The following is a 20,811-nucleotide window of genomic DNA, read 5'->3' on the forward strand; positions in this document are numbered from 1 at the left end:
TGGAAGGAGGGGAGAGGTCGTGAAGAGCGCCTAACCCTGGCTCACCGACGGCCGGAACAAACCGGCGCGATCACGCAGACAGAGCTTCAGGAAGCGTCCGGCACGGAGCGCGCACCCCAGGAACCTCTGCTTCATCCCGAGCACAGCCGGGCGCCGCGTGAAGCCTGCAGTACCGCTCGGAGGGCCCCACGGCAACTGTCCATGCCACCAGCGAGACAGCTGGCATCTACCGGGCACCCCGTCTGTGCTGGCCTCGGAGTGTTCAATGATGGTCAGATGGCATCCAAAGTCCTCAACTCCAACGAATCTCACGGATTCTACCTTTTCTGGGGAGGACGCTGCATGCGTGGCAGGTGGGATCTTAGTTCCCCAACCAGGGGTCAAACCTGCAGTGGAAGCGTGGAGTCTTAACCCCTGCACCGCCAGGAAGTCTCTGACTCTGCCTTTGAAAGGCTACTATGGTTGTCCCATCTCAGTGGGAAGACGGGGCAGGCGTGCAGGGGACCCCGCCCCATCCCCCATCCCGCTCCGTGCTGCCCTCCCCCCAACACACACATACACACCACCATCCTGCTAGAAACCTTCACCAGATCTCCACTGCATGAAAAATCAAATCTGAATTCCCTAGAGACATTCAGGGCCTTAATGAATGAGCCTCACTGTGCGTCAGCGTCATCTCCTTCCTTTACCCCGTAATCCCCACGTTCTGGTCCGGCTGACCCCTGTACCACTGTCAAGCTTGTCAGACCCTTCTTGGACTCCGTTAATGCGTACATGGTAGCCTGTCCCACTGTCCATGGGACAAGCTCCTACTCATCATTCAAGACCCAGGCCAAATGGCTCATCCTCTGAGAAGCCACCTTAACTTTCTCAGAAAAAAACTCCCTGGACTGTCGCATGTATTTGTGTCTGTCTTCCCTGGAGACTGCCCTCCATGAGGCCAGAGATCACGCCCAGACCCCCAGCAGGCACAGAGAATGTGAAATGAACGAAGGACCACGTTTCATTGTGAGATGGTTTCAGACGGAGGGCTCCCCAGGTGGTGCTGGTGGTAAGGAAACCACCTGCCAATGCAGGAGACTCAAGAGACAACAGGTTCACTCTCTGGGCAGGGAAGATCCACTGGAGGAGGAAATGGCAACCCACTTCAGTATTCTTGTCTGGAAAATCCCACGGACAGAGGAGCCTGGCGGGCTGCAGTCCACAGGGTCACAAAGATTCAGACACACACACGTTTCAGATTGAAGTCAGGAGTCAGATGCTCAGAGTTCAGGCACTGACTATAAAGTAGCTCCTCACACGAGCTACTCTGCGTCACGTGGCTCTTCTAAATATGCCAGCGATGTAATGTGTGCACGGAGAGGAAGACTGAAGTGCAGCGAGACAGCAAAAGCGCCCTCAGAAGTCACAACAGTCACAGCCACTTGGGTGAGTTCCTACTAATTCTCCACTCAAAAAAACGAGGCAGGAGAAGAAAAATTACAGCAGGTAAATAAAAATCATTTAAGGTCTTTCGGTCTTTTTCAATTTTTTTTTTACACCATTACTGCTTTCCTTCCTCTGTTTCACTCTCTGGAATGAATCATTTCACTTAAGTGGATTTTTCAGATGACTGAAGCCTAATCTTAAAAAGATAAATAAATAAATAACAATTCAGAATGGATAAGATTCAGAAGTACTTCTGAATCTTATTACCCACTTTCCCTGAACTCTTCAACTCTTCCTATGGAAACGAAGCCTGCGTTGATGAGGCAGCAGCATCCTCGGGAGTAAGGAAGACCGCCCCGCTCACATCCCACTGATAACCTCAGGGGCGCCGAGATCTTCATTACTGCCTGCCCCACACAGAGGAGCCTCACACGGCCGTGCTCTTTATTCCATGGCTAATCTTAATAGCATTTTTATCTTGTTCCTTGCAATCAGACTCTTAGAAATAATTTTTCAATAATTTGCTGGCCTCCTCTGCCAACTCAGTGCTAATTAACTATATCCACAGTTTCTACTGGCTGGGGAAAAATGATAACTAACCTTGAGAGAAGATGTATTTTTTTTTTAATTGGGTGGAAAATTATTCAACCTTAAAAACAAATGAAATTCCCAGCCATGCTGCAACATGGATGAACCTTGAAAACATTACATTAAGCAAAATAAACCAGACACAAAAGGACAAGCATTGTATGATTCCACCTACCTGAGATACCCAGTGTAGTCACGTTCATAGAGACAGAACCCAGGACGGTGGCTCCCTGCACCTAGCGGGAGGAGGCGCTCAGGGCGACGAAAAGTTCTGGGCATGAATGATGGCACAGCTCGAAATTGTTTTTATTGTAACAATGGTTATGATTTATACAGTGATAACTGTGTATTAGGCACTACTCCAGGGGCTGTGCATGTATTCACTTGTTAATTGTCACGACAGTCCCTAGAGGTAAATACTATTTATATCTCCCTAGCCCACCAGGCTCCTCCCTCCATGGAATTCTCCAGGCAAGAAAACTGGAGTGGGTTGCCATTCCTTTCTCCAGGGGATCTTCCCCACACAGGAATTGAACTCCGGTCTCCTGCGCTGCGGGCAGATTCTTCACGTCTGAGCCGCCAGGGAAGCCCCGGATGATGGTGTGAACGTGCGTATTAGAGCACTGAACTGTGCCCAGAAATGACCAAAATGGTGCATTTTAGTTACGTGTGGTTTATCACTAGATACACACACATATGTACAGATACGTAATATATGTATATATGTATTTATCACTAGATGCACACACATATGTACAGATATGTAATACATGTATATATGTATTTATCACTAGATGCACACACATATGCACAGATACGTAATACATGTATATATGTATTTTAGATCAAACCTCTTAAGAATGATGGCCATGCTTTTATTCGTCACGTGCTTTTATGTGATGAACTCTGTGACATCCCTCTGCAAGGCAGGGGTTGAAATTGTTCCTATTTGGCCTGAGGATCATCAGAATCACCAAAACAGAAGTCTCTGAAGGCGTGAATGGCGTCTGCAGTCCCAAAGGCCTTTCGCTCACAAGTAACGATACTGGTGACAAAGGGGTGCTCTCCCAGTCCCCAGGGCACCATGGATAATCCCAGGGAGAGCTGGCGCAGAGGAGGCCAGGAAGCCCGTCTTGGACACAGACTCCAAAGCCTCCTCTCATCCTGAGGTCCAGCCAGACAACCCTGAGGTCACGTACTTGGTCATGAAGAGAACAAAGATCCCAAATATCTGGAGTCCCTGGGATGTTTGAGGATTTGTAAAAGAGCAGAGGCAGCCTTTCAAAATACCATACCATTGGGTGAGAGCTTATAAACGAAACACGTCAGGTTATGTTGGAACAGCATTCTGAAAGCAGTCTGGTCCATGAGAGAGGGGCGTATCTGGTAGCGCGTCAGTTTGGCAAACACAGAACCCAGGGCTTGGAGGGTTTGATGCTGAACTCTGTCTCACTTAATGAAAGGTTACTATTGTCCCTCTGCCTGAATAATAATTCCCCTTCCTTTTTTGCTTCCTTATGAAATACCATGAAGGTCTACTCTAAAAGTTATAATGCTTTATTAAGCAAACCTCTTAAAACTGTTTTTTTTTTTTCCCTCTTGAATTTGAGTTATTTCACTCTGTACATGAACCTAAAATTAAACATTCCATCTCTACATGTTTAATAACATCAAGAGATACAACAATTAATGAGATTGCGGTGGGGGTGGGGAAGAGTTTCATAAGGAGCCTAGTAAGAGTTTCCTATCTTGTCAGAATTTGGTGTTTTAGTTTCTTTTAAGAAAATAGTTTCCTGGCCCATGCGGACACTCCCTGAGCCCTGAGATCAACACAGCATCCTGTTCGAATGTTATGCTGGAAACACTGTGCTGTTCTAGGCCAAATGTATCCAATCACACCGAGGAGGACGGAAAGAACTCTCTCTTGATGCACCACAGTTGCTGGAGGTGGGTTTGTTTATGAGTAGAATAAAATTTACAGCTAAACATAAAAACAGATACATCGTCATCTTGTAAAGGGTAGTAACATGTCATTCCAACTCTGGACTCTTGGAAAAAACATGAAGGTCATGCCTAAAATAAGAACAGTGAAGGGCCAAGGATCAAACCAGGGGTAAAACCGCAGACTCGTCCCTGTTTTGATGAAGGCATTAGGCAGGTTACAATTGGACAGTGAGATCATTTCTCTTGAACCAGGAAAGCACTGTGGGTTTGTTATTCCAACACACACACACACACACACACCCCACCCCACGCGGGCCCTGGGGAGGGTTTCTGAATCAGGTGTCTGGTCTGGGTATGAAACAGTGATTACTACGTATTTTTCAAAGGCTATTTATACAGACTATTGGAGCCAAAGAGGAGAGAGACAGAAGAAACACTTTGTTTCTCTGTATGTGCGTCTCTCTCTCTCTCTCTCTTTTCAACTATAAAAGAACTTTAAAAGTCCATAGAGTGAAAGATTTCACCTCCTAGTTACTAAAATAAAGACGGCTAACTGGCTTCCTAAAAAGATGCAAAAGAAACCAAAAAGTCACATGCATCAGATTGTTATTTTTCATAATTTCTGCTTTTAGATTTTAAAAAGTTTCTTGACGTCTCAGAGGCTATCAATGACCACTTGGATGGCCTAAAAAAGGATCTGGTTTTGCCTCTTACTAGGCAGTGACTTGATTTTGCAGAACCTCTATTTCCTCATCCATAATTCTACTTCCTACCGTCAGAGGGGAGGTTACTGGGGTTAAATAATCTTCTATCCATAAAGGTGTTAAACTCAGAGGCTGGCACATGTTGAGGTCCAATTAATATCAGCTTCCTTCCTTCCTCCTGACTCCCAGTGACTGAGGCCAATGACCAGTGTGGGGGGAATGGAAGTAGGGGTGTGGCAGGATTGGCAGGGGTATCGGGGAAAGCGCTCCAGGCACTGAGCCAAAAATAGTAGGTCCGGGGTTTCCCTGGTGTTCCAGCGGTTAGGAACCCGCTTTCCAATGAGGGGTGTGAGTCTGAGTCCTGGTTGGGAAACTGAGATCCCACATGCCAGGTGACACGGCCAAAAAATAAAAATAAATTTAAAAGACAGCAGGTCTTCTTTAATCCTGTATTGATCATGGACACCCATTTTAAACTCATATGCAGGCTGTATTATGTAATATATATATATATATATATATAGAGAGAGAGAGAGAGAGAGAGGCATTCACTTTAAGATACAACACCATGTTCTCAGCTGTTACTTTTTTAGAGGCATTCAGGATAAAGAAGACATGGCACATACATAAATGGAATATTACTCAGCCATTAAAAATAATGCAAACATGTCGTTTGCCACAGCGTGGATGGACCTGCAGACTGTCACACCGAGTAAAGTCAGTCAGACAGAGCAGGAGACACAGCACAGACATCCCCTATATGCACAGTATAAAAAGAAACATACAAATGAGCTTATTTATAACACAGAAACAGACTCACAGACATAGGGAATGAGCTCAGGGCTGCCAGGAGGGAAGGACAGACGGAAGAGATACTTGGGGAGACTGGGATCGACATGGGCACACTGCTGCATTTAAACCGGATCACCAGCAAGGGCCTGCTGCACAGCCAGGGACCTCTGCTCAGTGTTGTGTGGCAGCCTGGATGGGAGGGGAGTTTGGGGGAGAATGAATACGTTTATACGGCTGAGTCCCTTTGCCTGAAATGATCACATTGTTAATTGGTTATACTTCAACATAAAATAAAAATTTTTTTAAAAATGAAAAATCACTCATCCTCTGGGTAAAAAACAATACTACTGGAAAAACTCAGAAATGAATACAAGACATTAAATTCCCCCATCAGCACTCCTGTACCTAATCCCCTGTTTTTGCTTTGCTGTAGCCCAGGGACAGAGGAGCCTGTTGGGTGCCGTCTATGGGGTCACACAGAGTCGGACACGACTGACGTGACTTAGCAGCAGCAGCAGCCTCAGTATTTATTATACTGTCAACCACTTGCCTGTTTACTGTCCTGCCCTCCCCGCAACATTGGATTCACAGAGGAATGAGAGACAGTCCCTGGCTGTCGTGATTTCTGTTACAGATCCAGCACTCTTAAATTATTCGTTGAATGAACAAAGTTGAACTGAAGTATAATCCACATGCCCCTTAGGAACTCAGGAAATTCTACTGATCAAAGCACCATCATTGTTTCAGTTCAAAAAACCCTTCACTCACCAAATTGATGTTGGTTCCCTAAAGACAGGAGGCTGATCTTAAAAGTAAATAAAACCACAGATTGCTAGTTAGGTGCCAGCCAGCAGCAATCACTTACATTCATACAATCCCACTTGCCCCCTGCTGAAAGGGGCTGTCTTCCAGAACCCTCACGTGGCGATTTAGCAAATTCTCACATTCACTGCATTACTGACCCGAGGAGTTTCAAGGTCAAGAGCACCCAGCTCAAGAGCGTCCTGTGGCAAACATGAGACGTCCCTCTGCCGTTCACACAGAACACATCTCAAAGTAACCTGAAATGTTGAGACCACGTTTTACTTTTCCTGAAAGTGCTTGAGATAAAGAGCAGTAAAGGATACTACTGTCCAAAATCAGATGCACTCGTTTAGGTTTCTATTAAGAAATCCGGTGTCCTTATGAAAACAGACTCTGAGAAGCAGCGCAGAGAGAAGTATCTCCTGGACTCTTGAGTCGCGCTGAACTCCTGCTTCTCTGGACTTACTGGGTCTCCTGTAGCTTTGTGAGTCAACGTTTTCTCTTCATGTGTGAATAAACAAATAATAAAAAGGGTGTGGGAGGGAAAGGCGAAGAGAAGTGGGAACATAACCCCGCTCTGCCTAGAGTTTTGTGAAGATGAAATGGGCCAAAAAAAAAAAAAAAAGAAATGGGCCAACAGATTCGAAGCTCCTTTGGAAAATTTAAAATACACCATCAAGGCAAGAGACCACTGTTGTGATGTTTTCCCCTGGAAACACAACTCTAGGAAACCTGCCTTTCCTAACTGAATTCTTTCTTCAAATACACCTTTAGTAACTGATTGTTAATGAAGAATTACCGCATTGTAACAAAAAGATTCACGATTTTTGTGAATTCTAACTAAAAATGTTTCAATATGGCAGTGTGGATTTAAGAGAATGGGAAATTTAAAAACTACTCATATATAACCAGAACACTGACCGTATTCTTTTCAAAGCGACTAGAGGAAAAAGACCACCAGAACTGAAGAGGACACGAGTGATGTTTTGAGGCATTCAGGCAATTGCACATCTTCCTACAAGTCTCTCCAGTCCAGTCGTGGCTCCAAGCGAGCGGCTCCTCGCGGTCCTCGCTGCACGTCTGTCTGTCGGCTCCCAGGGTCTGCAGGGCTCCTGGGCCAGTAACATCACTGGCCTCGTTAGCTGAGTGGAGCCAGAGTAATTTTTCCGGAATAAACCCCTCATGGAGGTACCCTCCAGCCTCACCTGCTTTTTTGGCAGGGTGCCGCGGGCAGGCGGGCAGGTAGTCCTGGTTCCCTGAGCAGGGACGGAACCCTCACCCCCTGCCTGTGCTGGAGGCAAGGGTCCCACCCTCAAGCCAGCCTGGACCCCTCTGTCCCTGGGCTCTGCCTGCTGGAGGCACTCTGCCCCCAGCCCAGCCTCTGTAGCACCTGTCCTGGGAGGACCTGCCAACTCTGATAAATGCTGAGACAGGGGCGCACGTCTTCATCCCCAGCACCCGCCTGTGCTCCTACAGTCGCTGTCGAATGAACTCTACCGCCTAGACTCCAGCTATCCCCTCTCCAAGCTGGCCTACAGCGTGCAGTCAACTCAAAAAAAAAAAAAAGTGGGATAAAGGAATAACCCATTTCTTGCTCTGTCTGCTTCAATTGTAGGCTCACACACGCACTCTTTTACCAGAAAGCACAGAGATGCAAGTGGGTCCATTCTAACATGAACGAGGACGTCTGTTTCAACTTCACGATAAGCCAAACAGGTAGAGACGCTTGAAGGAAGAGTCAAGTGTCTCAACTTGTACTGAATTTCCCCAAAGTCTCCACATCTGCAAACCACTGATTTACTCACTGGCCATGCCCTTCCAACAGTCCCTACAAAAGGCATTTTCAAATTCCACTGGACATGTACTTTCATCAGTTAATTTTTAATCGAGCCAAATATTAAATGCTCACATTAACCTGACAAAGCGTGTGGAGCTGCTGATTTGCAGTGACAGCTTGTGTTATTCTCACACACAGGCCAAGCATGAAATAGAAAACTAATAACCCCTTAAGTGTATTCTCTAAGTATCATTTATGGGAAAGAAAACTACATTCAAAGGAAACTTGTGCAATGGCTGTCATTTTCCCCCCGAGCCACAAGCTGTTACAATGCAGGGAAGCTCATTTTCCCACGGAGCTGGAGGAGCTCAGACCCCACCGTCACTGCACGGACTCATTAAGAGGGAATCTGGCAGCAGCTGAGGGGACAGACACTCTGGAGAACCGGCCAATTATCTGGGTGTCCTTTATCATCTGAAGTTTCTGAACTCACCCACAGATAAGCCCTTGAAGAGGGCCCGGCAGTGGGGACATAAAGCACAGAAATGAGAGGGGAGAAGGGAAGATGGGGGGAGCATTTGCCTGTGGTTTTATTCATGGGGACAGGTCTGTAAGCTGACACATCCTTCTTGCAAAGGCCCCTGGAGAAGTATGGTCAAGCTTCATTACAAGTAAACAAATCACACGCTCTTTCTCCAACAGATGACAAATGATGAGCAACGATGCTTTTGAGTCTGCTTCATGCCAAGGAACGAGGATTCTCAACATGCAAATTCCACCAGTTCTTAGAAACCACAGAGAGCTGTGATGTCTGCTTCAGCCATAACAGAGAACCGAGCCCCAGGCTGCCAGGCCAGTGGGCTGCTCCCTGCCACCCCTGGGTGGTCTTCCTGGTGGTCAGTGTCTGGGGAAATGAAATCCCGGGTGCTGTCTCCCCTGGGAACACTGAGCTGCACTGACTCCCACCTTCCATTGCTGCTTGTTTTCCAGGGAGAACGACTAGGGGGCCACTTGCCCTCGTGACTTCATGGCACACTTCTTTCATACTTGCGCTACCATGTTGATAAGAAAGGAGAAACCACTTTTCCCCACCGTGAGAACCATGCAGGAGTCCTCTTTCTTAAACGGTAAGAAAATGAAAATAATCCTAGACGTCAAGACTGTCTGAACTGGGTCTGAGACATAGAACAGCAGAACTGAGAGCAGCTGTGCATATACAGGGCTGCCCTGGGGCTCAGACGGTAAAGAACCTGCCTGCATGCAGGAGACCTGGGTTCGATCCCTGGGTTGGGAAGATCCCCTGGAGAAGGGCATGGCAACCCACTCCAGTCTTCTTGCCTGGAGAATCCCCAAGGACAGAGGAGCCCGGCGGGCTGCAGTCCATGGGGTCACAGAGAGTCGGACACGACTGAGTGACTGACACGTGCACATATGTGCAGACCGAGTGCGTGTAGTTTTTATATAAACAGATACAACGAGGCAACTGAAGGGTCTCTAATACTAGCATTAAGGACTTTTATGAAAGTTCAATGTTTAATATAAAGCAAAATCTAAAGGATTTCTTTTCAGGTATGAATGACCTACTTTTTCAATTCAATGATGGGTGAAATTAAAACACTTAGGTATTTTTCTTCATTTGCTGCTACTAAACCTCAACAGATCAGTGGCACAGGACATTTGGACACATCTTTTTGTTGTTGTTCAGTTGCTAAGTCGTGTCCAACTCTGTGACACCATAGACTGCAGCACGCTAGGCTCCCCTGTCCTTCACCATCTCCTGGAGTTTGCTCGAATTCATGTCCATCGAGTCAGTGATGCCATCCACCCACCTCATCCTCTGCCACCTCCTTCCCCTCCTAACTTCAATCTTTCCCAGAATCAGGGTCTTTCCCAATGAGTTGGCTCCTCTCATCAGGTGACCAAAGTACTGGAGCTTCAGTGTCAGAACCAAGGGAACACACACATCCCTCTAATGGGACATCATGGAGTGGGACACATGTGCCTATAGAATAGGTGGGGACAGTAGTCGTGAGGCTGAGTTTGATGTTCGAAGCCCCTCTATCCCACTTCCCTGCTGGCCCAGTGGATGAGAATCCGACGGCCAGGGCGGGGGACACCGCTTCGATCCGTGGTCCAGGAAGATCCCAGAGGCCGCGGAGCAGCTGAGCCTGTGTGCCAGCATCTACTGAGCCTGTGCTCCAGAGCCTGGGGACCACAGAACGGGAGGCCACAGCCTGAGAAGCCCCAACACCACCACAAAAAGCAGCCCGTTAGATGACACTAGAGGAAAGCCTGCACAAAGCAATACAGACCCAACAGACCCAAAAATAAAATAAATAAAAACTAGACTAAAAATTGCCTCTGTCACAATCCATCTATTCAATCAACAGTCACTGCGCACACCTATTAGCTGCTACGCTGGGTGCAGCTTAAATGCGATAGGAGGACTGTTTCTTTTCTTGTTTTTTTGGCGGGGGAGCTGTGGTGCATGTGAGGCATCCGGAATCTTAGTTCCCCAACCAGGGACTGAATCTACGCGCCTACAGTGGGAGCTCAGAGTCTTAACCCTCGACCGCCAGGCAAGGCCCAGAACTATTTTATCAAGTGAGAAAGTGCCAATGAAGGAGAACACCTTGACCGTGTAAGATCCCTACAAAGGGAGGATGCTATAGGGATGCTGGGGTAACACTACTCTGACTCAGTGAATGATCTTTTAAGTAGGCAACCAGTAGTGGAGAGCCAAGCTCTGAAGCGTAAAACTTCGAGGTAAACACCTCCATTCAATCGCTAGATGCCTACAGAGGACTTTGGCGGGAAGGTGCTGTGGAAGCAGCAGTAATCAAAGAAGGCAGAGCCAGCAGCGGAAGCCAGGACCAGGCTGGGAAATGAAGAAGGGAAACGGGCGATCGACGGGGACTGGGAAAAGGCAGAGCGTACTCCAGCCTCAGAGTCTCTCTCGAGCTCCTGATCCTTAAGACCAACTGCCACGGGGCATTCCCACCCGGGCATCCTATTGGCGGGGAGCAGGGGGACTCCCAGGTGGCTTGGTGATAAAGAATCCACCTGCAGTGCAGGAGACAGAGGTTCGATCCCTGGGTCGGGAAGATCCCCTGGAGGAGGGCATGGCCACCCACTCCAGTATTCTTGCCTGGAGAATCCCATGGACAGAGGAGTCTGGCGGGCTGTAGTCCATGGGGTCACAAAGAGTCGGATATGACTGAGCGATGAGGATTCTCTTAGGAGCTCAAGTTGAAATTGTCCAAAATTCATTCCATCACATTTATCCCACCAGTCACGTTTCTTAGCATTCCTTGCTCTCTGAAGGACCACCGCTGTTTTCTGGGAAACAGCCCGGGTTTGGACTCGCGCCTCTGCTTCCTCCCCTGCCTCCCTGCTCACGTTCGGTCCGTTCAGTCCTCCGGGTCCCCACTCCCCAGCCGCCGTGATGCAGGCCTCCCTCCTGGCTCCCACAGTCCAGCCTCAGCCACTGTCATCCTCCTCAAGCCCACACATCCCGCCTTGACTCAGAACGCTTTCAATAACCCTTTTAACATCTACCAAGTTAAACACAGACTTAGGACCAGTCTTAGCTCACCAGGGCTCTCTATGCCCCAGGCCAGTCAGACTCTTAACCCCCCAGTGATGCCGCAAGCATTCCCACCTGTCCTGCCTCCTCCAGCTCAGCTACCCGGCCTGCCCTCCCCTGTATCTCCTACCCATCATCTCCTGCATGCAACTCAGCCAGATCCCCTCTGGCTGGACCGGATGGCAGTCCACTGAAGCGTGTCAAGGATTACAGCAATTTACACAGCACTTATCTCAGTCTCACTACTGGTCAGAGAGTTCCTTAGATGCAAAGGTTATCTTCCACATTTTTCACTCAAGTGAAACACTCGGCATAGAGTTTTGCACATAGTAAGCCTTCAATAAATTTTTTTCAATGGAAATAGGCAGTGTCCGTGCCCTACACAATAGCAGGATCTTTAAAACCCTTCCGTTCCCATCACTGCCCGTTGCTAGGAACTCCTCGTGGTTACGATTTGCAAACAATTGCTCATTTTCCTTGATTAAGACTTCTTCACATCATTTTTCTTCTTATGTTGTCACTTAAATAGTAAGTGACTCTGCATTATTATATTTACAATTTTGTTAGAAAATAGCTTCAAACCACCTGTAAAAATTTTCAGTGTTAAAAAGAGAGAAGTCAAGAAAGACAATCCTGGCAGGAATTCATAAAGAAAATGGGAGGAGACAGTCCTGAAATTTAGACTTAGAGGTGTCAACGAACATCCTTTATAGATCTTTTTCCCTCAAGAAATAAAATATCAATATCTAAATATGATGATATAATGATGCAATTAATTTTATTCCTATGCTAATTGTAAGGAGGCACTGAACTAAGGGGACTAAGTACTTATCCCATATGCTCTTCGAAAATTCTATTTCTGAGGTAACACATAGGTATGACATTCATCGTGCTTAAAGCAGAAGAAATCTGAGTATTGGTGAAGAAGAGTTGGAAAAAGTCAAGAAAAGACAACCCACAACGTTGATGCCTGGTCGGGCACTCCAAGCACCAGAAGTCAGAAACTCTCCATATTCTTCTGCAGCTTAAGAAAAGACAGTTTGAAAATACAGAAATGCAGTAATTGGGACTGTCACAATAAAGATGGATTGTTCTCAACAGTAAGATCTCCCTTGGAAAATTTCAGCTTCACTTGATACCACGGATCCTTGGGTCGGTTTTAGGACCCAGGAATAGAGAGGTGAGGGGGCTGGTCATAAGCTGACTCGTTATGCTGAAGCTCCAGAGCACAGATGAGCTGATTATTAACTGAAAATGGAATGTGGCTCGATCTCTGAAATTCTGAAGGCAAAACAAGGAGCAGAATGGAAATATCAGGGAACTTTCTCATAGAACCTGGTCCATCGCCTGAGAAAATCAGCCAAGTAGCCCTTAGTGCGTTTATAACTGCTACCAACGGCCACACCAGCATGGCAGGGAGATTCCCTTTCTAACATGCTTAAGAGGGTGTTTGGGGAAGTAGTCTTCAGTATAAGCTATTTTAGCTGCGTTGAGTTAGTGAAACTTCATCTCAGGCTACAGTATCAGCCCCACTCTAGTCTCCCACTGCAGAGATCGGAGCCAGTACACTCTTCCAGCAGATCCTATCTTTTTCCTGCACAGGGTTGGAATTTATGGTCTCTGGAGGGAAAGCCATCATATCTGATCACAGAATTTTTCCTTGCCTGGCTGCTTGTGGCCAGAATGCAGATGGGGTTCAGATACTCCAGCCTGGACAGACCCCTTTCCTGCCCCTCTCCCTTGCTATCCAGACACAGTGCTCGTTCCTTCAGGTGAGCCCCCCTTCACGTGCTAGAGGCTCACAAGGAGCTGACCTTGCAGGTCCCCCAGCGTGGGATGATGGGCAGGTAGGGGTCAGTGATGGAGGCTGGTGCAGGGTGGAGGGGGGTAGGTCCTGATGAGAAAGCCCACGTGGCTCAGGAGAGAGAGAAACAAACACCCCGTCATCGTGCTCACGGAAGGACAGCTGGGTTTATCTTTTGTCTGACAAATAAAGAGCAGAGAAATCATGTTGGCACTACAGAATCGAGCAGATCAGAACAAGCAGCAATCTACAAAAATACTTTTAGAAACGAAAATGGCTTTGTCGTGATTTCGAAAGTTTTACAACCTTCATTAGAGAAAGACGACCACGAATAAAAGACGTTAGATGGTAAACACCTGCTCTTCAGGAACAGGAATGTCACGGTGGACTAGGAATTTCCGTATGTAGAGTTTTGGAAGAGAAGCCTCTTAACAAACAGAAACAGGACTAGAATCTAAAACCAAGCCAAAACCAAAGCTTTTCTTTTCATCTCTCCCCTGTTTTGGTTCAAATCAACTCTGACTTTTCTGCATACCAGAACGATTTAAGAAAGATAGTTCTTCAAATTAATCTATTCCAACCATCTTCATCAGAGCTTGATTGTCTCTTACTGAAAAAGAATTAATGAAATACTTTAAAAACTGCAGACTAGTGTTTATTAAGTCTTCATAATATGTATAAACAGCGCCTAATGGGTAAATATTTAACAAGGGAACTCCCCTTGCCTTTCAGTTCTCTTAAGCACATGTCTGTGTAACACAGTATTTTTTCAAATTATCTATATTCCTCTCTAGTTAAATCAGGCCTAATGCACACATGAATAGCCATATGGTTAGAAATAACTTTTTCAGACAAATACTGAAGTGTATGCAAAATAACACATACTAGCTTTTTTTTTTTCCCCCTCTAAATCTGAGAGTTTAGAATCATCTCATTGGGCTGGTGGCAACAGAATTCACGACATCTCCAGCCCCAGCTCGTGACAGCAACCAGGGCAGGGAAAACGCCCTCCTCCCTGAACCCCGACCTGACCCAGGACCGGGCACAGAGGGGACTCAGCCTGACCTGACCCAGGACCAGGCACAGAGAGGACTCAGCCCGACCTGACCGAGGACTGGGCACAGAGGGGACGTGCAGTCAGGTCTGCTGAATAGCCATCCCTGTCCTCGGCTAACTTTCATCCTTAATCCTGTTTCAACCTCACGCACTCACTTGGTTTGAATCAGACCAAGAGGGATGAAAGAAGAGCCCCGTGCTGGGCTCACTTCTCCGAGTGGTCCCCTGTATGAAGCTGGGGGAAGGGGGCCAGCGTGCGAGGTTACCGCCATACCTGAGTCAGGCGCTATTAGATGACTTTAAAAAGGCTTAACAGAACCTTTGAACCTCAAACACAATGTATCTCTGGGGGTAAAAAAACCTTCTTAGTCGCACACTACAAGGACAGTGTTGCTTCTCTAGCACAAATGCTGCACCACCGCTGAAACGCTGCTCCTGCGGAGACGCGACGGAGGACCCCAGCAACGGGTGTGGGGTGTGACGGAGGACCCCAGCAACGGTGTGGGGTGTGACGGAGGACCCCAGCAACGGTGTGGGGTGTGACGGAGGACCTCAGCAATGGTGTGGGGTGTGACAGAGGACCCCAGCAACGGGTGTGGGGTGTGACGGAGGACCCCAGCAACGGTGTGGGGTGTGACGGAGGACGTCAGCAATGGGTGTGGGGTGTGACGGAGGACCCCAGCAACGGTGTGGGGTGCGCTGAGTGGGGCAGACTGCTATTAACAACACAGCACCCACACACGTGCTTTATGAGTGGGCTTATCAGCCTCCAAAACGCTGACTAGGACTGGGAGAAGAGACAAACTATAAGAGTTTGGCTTAAAAAAAAACGTGGCTTTCTGTTACCTGGTGTACTATGCAGCCTAATGACATTTAGGGACTCTGAAATGTACCGGTTCAACCAAGGATTGCTAAAAAGATCAATCCGTTCTCACTAGAAAGCACAGCTAAAAGTAACAGGATGCACAGAAGAAAGCCATGTTTTCGACTGACACTAAACAGCAACAAAAGCCCTAAAACAGAAAAGAGAACTGAGTGAACTGTCAAATTTTACAAAAGTCCCCAAATGTGATTGCTCAACAGCACATGACTGCAAACTCTAGGAGCCCTAATGTATCTTTTCTCTACCAAATAAATTATTGAAAGGGGTCATATGATTCTTCGCAGGCAGAAAGATGCACTTTCCCAAGGAAAGTTCATCATTAAATACATTATCTAAGACCAGATCGTCTTTGGGCTATTTTTAACCCTATCATTTTGCTGCCAAAACTGGCCTTAAGCAGCTAATGCTTAACCACTGAAAACGATGCTTTCTCATGAATTTTGTACACTGGCCTGAGAACGGTCTTGCTTTCCAGCTAATCGAGTGTTTGAGTGGATGTGGAGCATGCACAGAAAAGAGAAACTGCTTGCCGACCAACTAACAAAAAGGAAGCCAACCTCTACTGGATGTGGAGAAGCAAGTTCCTGTCTTCCTAAACCACAGAGACCAAAACATGAGCACACAAAAAAAGCTGCCCCACCATCTCAACAGAAGGAAGCCAATCGCCTATTAAAGCATCTTTTCCTTGCAGTTGTCAGACGTCTCCCGCTCTCCTAAGACATGAAGCAAAAGGTCACGTTTCTCAGTTCAGAGTGCACCGTTCACCATAAACCTGCCTACATCTCAAGCCTGTGCTTGCAAAAGCCACCTTGGCCGTGAAGTGGTCCCAGGGCCCCTAATCTACAGAAATTTGAACTGAGTTACAAGGGGATAAAGCAATACTGAATATAGCCATTAAGAGTTAAGTTTCCTGTCTTGAACTGGAGTGGGAAAGCTATCTCACTTCAACGGGGCCACCAGTGCGAGTACATATTGTCTTGTGCTCAGCGGCTTCAGTCATGTCCAACCCTCTTTGACCCTATGGACTGTAGCCCGCCAGGACTGGAGTGGGTTGCCATGCCCTCCCCCAGGGGATCTTCCTGACTCAGGGACGGAACCCTTGTCTCCTGCATTGCAGGTGGATTCTTTACCGCTGAGCCACCGAGGAAGGCCCACAGATTATATAGTTACCACAGAAAACATCCTTGAGAGGTCAGAGCTTGTGATCATTCCGCTCCTGTCTCTACAGCATTCCAGCCTCTCTCCTCCAAAGCTCAGCCCGTCTAGCAGATGCCAGATGTGCTTGGCATCCTAGGTACCACCACGGATCCCAGGAGGCCACTGGAAGGGGACGCTGCAGGACCCTTCCCGGACTCTCGTTTTTCCTAAAAGACGTCACGGGAATCAGTGGTCGGTGATGGTAGTCAGCACCTCTAACCCCCCCGTGCACCCCAACACCTGTAGACGTGCGAACCACAGGCTCTGACTCAGAGGCTCTGGGTGGGACCTGAGGTGCCACTCCTCCAAGACGCTCCCAGGGGACGCCCTCGAGCTCCCAAACGTGGAGGGGCAGGTCTCAGACGCTTCCTAGAGCCACTGCTGTCTCGCTGCTCTGCTATCCTGCTCCCTCTGGATGCTTTATTCAGACTCAGGGATAGAGCCTCGTCCACTCCACAGCCAGTCTCTTCTCCAGTGTTTGTGTGACGTGCAGACTTCTGAGACCACCTCTCAGACACTTACCATCCCACGCCCTGCTTTCTGCAGCTTACGGAGCATGGAATGCAAACCATTCTCCCTCAGCCTCCGAAGCAGCAGCAGCAAAGAACAAGTGTGACTTTGAGTCTAAAGCCCCCATCAGAACAGATTCAGCAGATGGGCTGATCCACTGAGTCCTGTAAGCAGTGCAAGTTACTGTCCAACGTCAAGAGAATGTGCCAGCTCTCCTCTGAAACTTGCTCATCCTCACCGAGTCCTTTATGCCGCACAACACGTGTTATGAGAGAAGCAACTCTGATTGGTGCAAATTGGGAGGAAAATCTGTCTGGATGCCAAATGCTCAAAATAAAAACTTAGGTTCATAATGCATCTTTGGAAAGGACATGTAAATCAGTCTCCCAAACATACTTCTCAAATAATACTGCCTCTTTTATTATTCCAAAGTGTCCATTTATGATAGCATTTCCTCACACTTTTTTCTGCCAAAGTCCTTTGTTTTCCTACTTAGCCATCCATCTCTATGTTGTCCTGAACGCTACACATTTCACCGTCAGCAATTTGTGCTTCTATATGATTTATTTTTACTATAAGAGGTTTTGTCAAGAAAAAGTTTATCATGTTCTATGATACGTAATTGTGGTTTGGCATCATAAAATGTAGCCTCTACATTTATCAACCTCAGATACCTGTTGACCACAAAGATAGGCTCTACCAAGAAAATTCTATTTTGAAAGGAGGAACGAGCGGGCCTTCACTTAAAAAGAAAATTCAATTGTATGAGATGTTAATGTACCACAATTTGACAACAAAGATCAAGATTACATCTTAATTTCTATCATAAACATATGTCTCCGCTTCCCATCTTTTTATTGAATTACTTGACACATGACAGTTACCACCTTGGCTTTCTTTCAACTAGAAAGAAACATTTTTTAATATTTTTTCACAAAAGTTATGTAATAGTCAAACTGTTCAGTTAGTTTTACTTTGGTCTCAAAATGATCCTTTTGGTGTCTGGAAGTCCCTACCTCCTTGGTTATAGTGGTTAAAAACAAAACCACCTACTTAATCAAACATTTAACAAAAATATTCCTTACACCTTCTACAGAACTCTTCCAGAATTACTAAAGATCTGATAATTTGGGATCTCAAAGATACAAACAATTCACAAAAAGCATTTATTAACAAATTTCAGAGATTAAACAGGGATTTCACTTTCAAACACTGAACAGTGGTATCAATGTTTCGTCAACTTTGGTCGCGTGGGGTCAGGTGTTCATGTCAGTCACCTACTTTTCTTGGACTTTTCTCTTTTCAGCCCCCTCATACTAGCACACTTTGTAAGCTGTATAAAATATGTAATGTGCTTCTTGAAATCGAACCCACGTGTAGTGACTTCTAAGGTTTTTGCTCCTGTTAGGTCCTATAAAATAGTAATAGTAGTAATCCTCCTGGAGACTGTAAAAGGAAGCACTGCATGGCATCCTTTTTCAAAGATAGCTCTTCAGATTAAAACAAAAAGTCTGCAAAAAACTTGAACCAGAGTTATTCCTCTTTTACTCTTTCACAAATTAATCATTTCAGATATGAAGTATAGATGTCAATGACACTTCTTCAGTCTTATGAGCTGTACTCCTCCCCCAAAGAATCATGCTCACAAAAGAACTTTATGGTGACATGACAGAGACTGTCTAGCACAACAGTACCAGGGAAAAAAAAAAAAAACAGCTCACAGATGTTCTTCAAAAATACAAGCATCAATCACTTCAACTAAAGTCACAGCATGAGAATCCACAGCTAAGAATCAATTCTTCTATCTTTATATAGATACTCTGAATGCAAGTTTGCCCAGCAGAGCATCCCACCAAACGATGTGCATTGTAGGTTAGGGTGGAAAATAAAATATTCTAAAAATTCCAGCAAACTTCTAAATCATACACAAGTTATAGAAGCAGAACATAAGGTAGGCGGCCAATGCGAAATCTGTCAGTGATGCAACAAACACCCATAGCCCAGGGTTCTTCAAGACACAAGGTCATGCCCGCTATGAACGTGCCACAAATTGGAGGTCAGTGTCAACAGACTCTGGAAGTCAACTTACCTTTTCACAATCATCCAAGTTTTCTAGGGAAAGGGGCTACAATGGTTTTCCTCTTTGGGTAGATTTTACCAAGTGAGTCAGAGAAGGCAGGCCCCTGGGCCTCTAGAGGACTCTGCTCTTCTAATCCAGTGGTTTTCAAATCTTAGGACAAAGCAGAAACCCCCAGGGGAGCTTATTTCTGATGCAGATAGTCAGGACTCAGCCTGGTGTCCAGTTTATGAGTTGTCCCTGAAATGCTCCTTTTCAATAAGCTACTCCACCAGGTACTGTGATCATGGGGATCCCTGGATCCCCAAGCTTCGGAAACCTTGAAGGGATGCCCTTTATCCCCAAATTCTACTGAGCAGCAAAGGCTGGATCTTTGGACCTCAGTGGCTGGCTCAAGGGAAGCAATGTCTCCAGGGAAGGAGTGATCACGGTAGGGTTGGCAGGGAGAGCTCTCTGCAGGGGAAGAGAAAGGGAGGCCACACACGTGGTTTTACTCCACCGGCCTGCCCTTGACCCTGGGCCCAGCCACACCCCACCACTCGGACCGCACTGGGACCGAGGTGTCCCGCTCAGACTCACATCCAGACGAGCACCTACCCAGCCTCCGTTGTCCTGGATCCAGGTGTGCAGGTGCCGGTTCAGGTACTCGGTCATCCACAGGGCGATGCTGTCCACCAGGGGCGACATCTCCCGGTTGACGCTCTCCACACACATGACCCCTCCGAACTCAAAGAAGGCCACGATGCGCCCCCAGTTCACCCCGTCCCTGAAGAGCTCCTCCACCACCGTGGCGAAGCGTCCCCTCGCGGTGAAGGGCGTCAGGTGCAGTTGACTGGACATCTCGGCGAAGTCGCGGCGGTAGCGCCGAGAGAAGTCATCGCCGGCCTGGCGCAGGGTCAGGTGCACCACAGGCGGCACCGGGCTGGGCGCAGGCCCGGCGGCGGCGGCCGGGGGCGGCGGCGGGGAGGTCCTGGAGGGCGCGGGTGTGCGGCCCGGCTGGGAGGACAGGATGCCCGGCGCGGGAGCGGCCCCGGGGGGCGCGGCGCCCGCGTCTCCGGCATCCCACTCGTAGCCCCGCTGCGACAGCTTATAGTGGATGTACTTCATCACGATCTCTCGGTTATCGTAGCCTGTTCCCCCCGCGTGCGCCATCCTTCCGCCGCGGAAAGGCAGCCGGGTCCCACAGCACCTCTCGCCCCCCGCTGCCCGCCCCACGGCCCCGCAAGAGGGGTGAAGAGTTATAATCCAGCTATTTCATTGGATGTGCTTTGCATTCCTGGATGAGGGGGTGTCTTCAATCACGCGGAACACTTGATTCTGGTGTTTCCCTCTTGGCATGAGATGCAGGAAATTTTTATTTAAATTCCTTTCGGATCTTTATTTCATGAGGCACATTATTAATTACTGTTAATATCAGTCTACCTCCTCCGTGATGCTGAAAGGTTAAAAAACTAATCAGTCAAAATCAGGTGCGTTTCCCTCTATACGCTGGTTGAAAGCAGGGCACACACACAAGTTACACGCTGAGAATATATTAAACTGCCTGGAAATTAAACTTACTCCAATGCACTTAAAGTGAAAATCGCAAAGGTTCCCATTGACAGTTACATTAAACCAATTTCCTGTGCAAAGAACTTACTTGTATTTTTTAAGGACAGCAT

At 47.2% G+C, this 20,811-nt stretch overlaps 1 protein-coding gene across 3 annotated transcripts in view; it reads right to left on the reverse strand.

The window, feature by feature from the left end:
- The window catches only part of BCL2 (BCL2 apoptosis regulator), a 192,888-nt gene extending 172,077 nt beyond the window's left edge, over positions 1-20,811 (reverse strand). For 2 of the 3 annotated variants that reach the window (XM_061400378.1, XM_061400379.1), the window contains exon 1: positions 19,748-20,811. In XM_061400378.1, the coding sequence (XP_061256362.1) occupies positions 19,748-20,302 (555 nt within the window). In that variant the 5' untranslated portion in view covers positions 20,303-20,811. Of the gene's footprint in view, positions 1-3; positions 387-19,747 lie in introns of those variants that run through there. The other variant, XM_061400380.1, reaches the window with a different exon arrangement.

This window comes from Bos javanicus, chromosome 24 (genome assembly GCF_032452875.1).
Source record: "Bos javanicus breed banteng chromosome 24, ARS-OSU_banteng_1.0, whole genome shotgun sequence".
Lineage (NCBI taxonomy): Eukaryota > Metazoa > Chordata > Mammalia > Artiodactyla > Bovidae > Bos > Bos javanicus.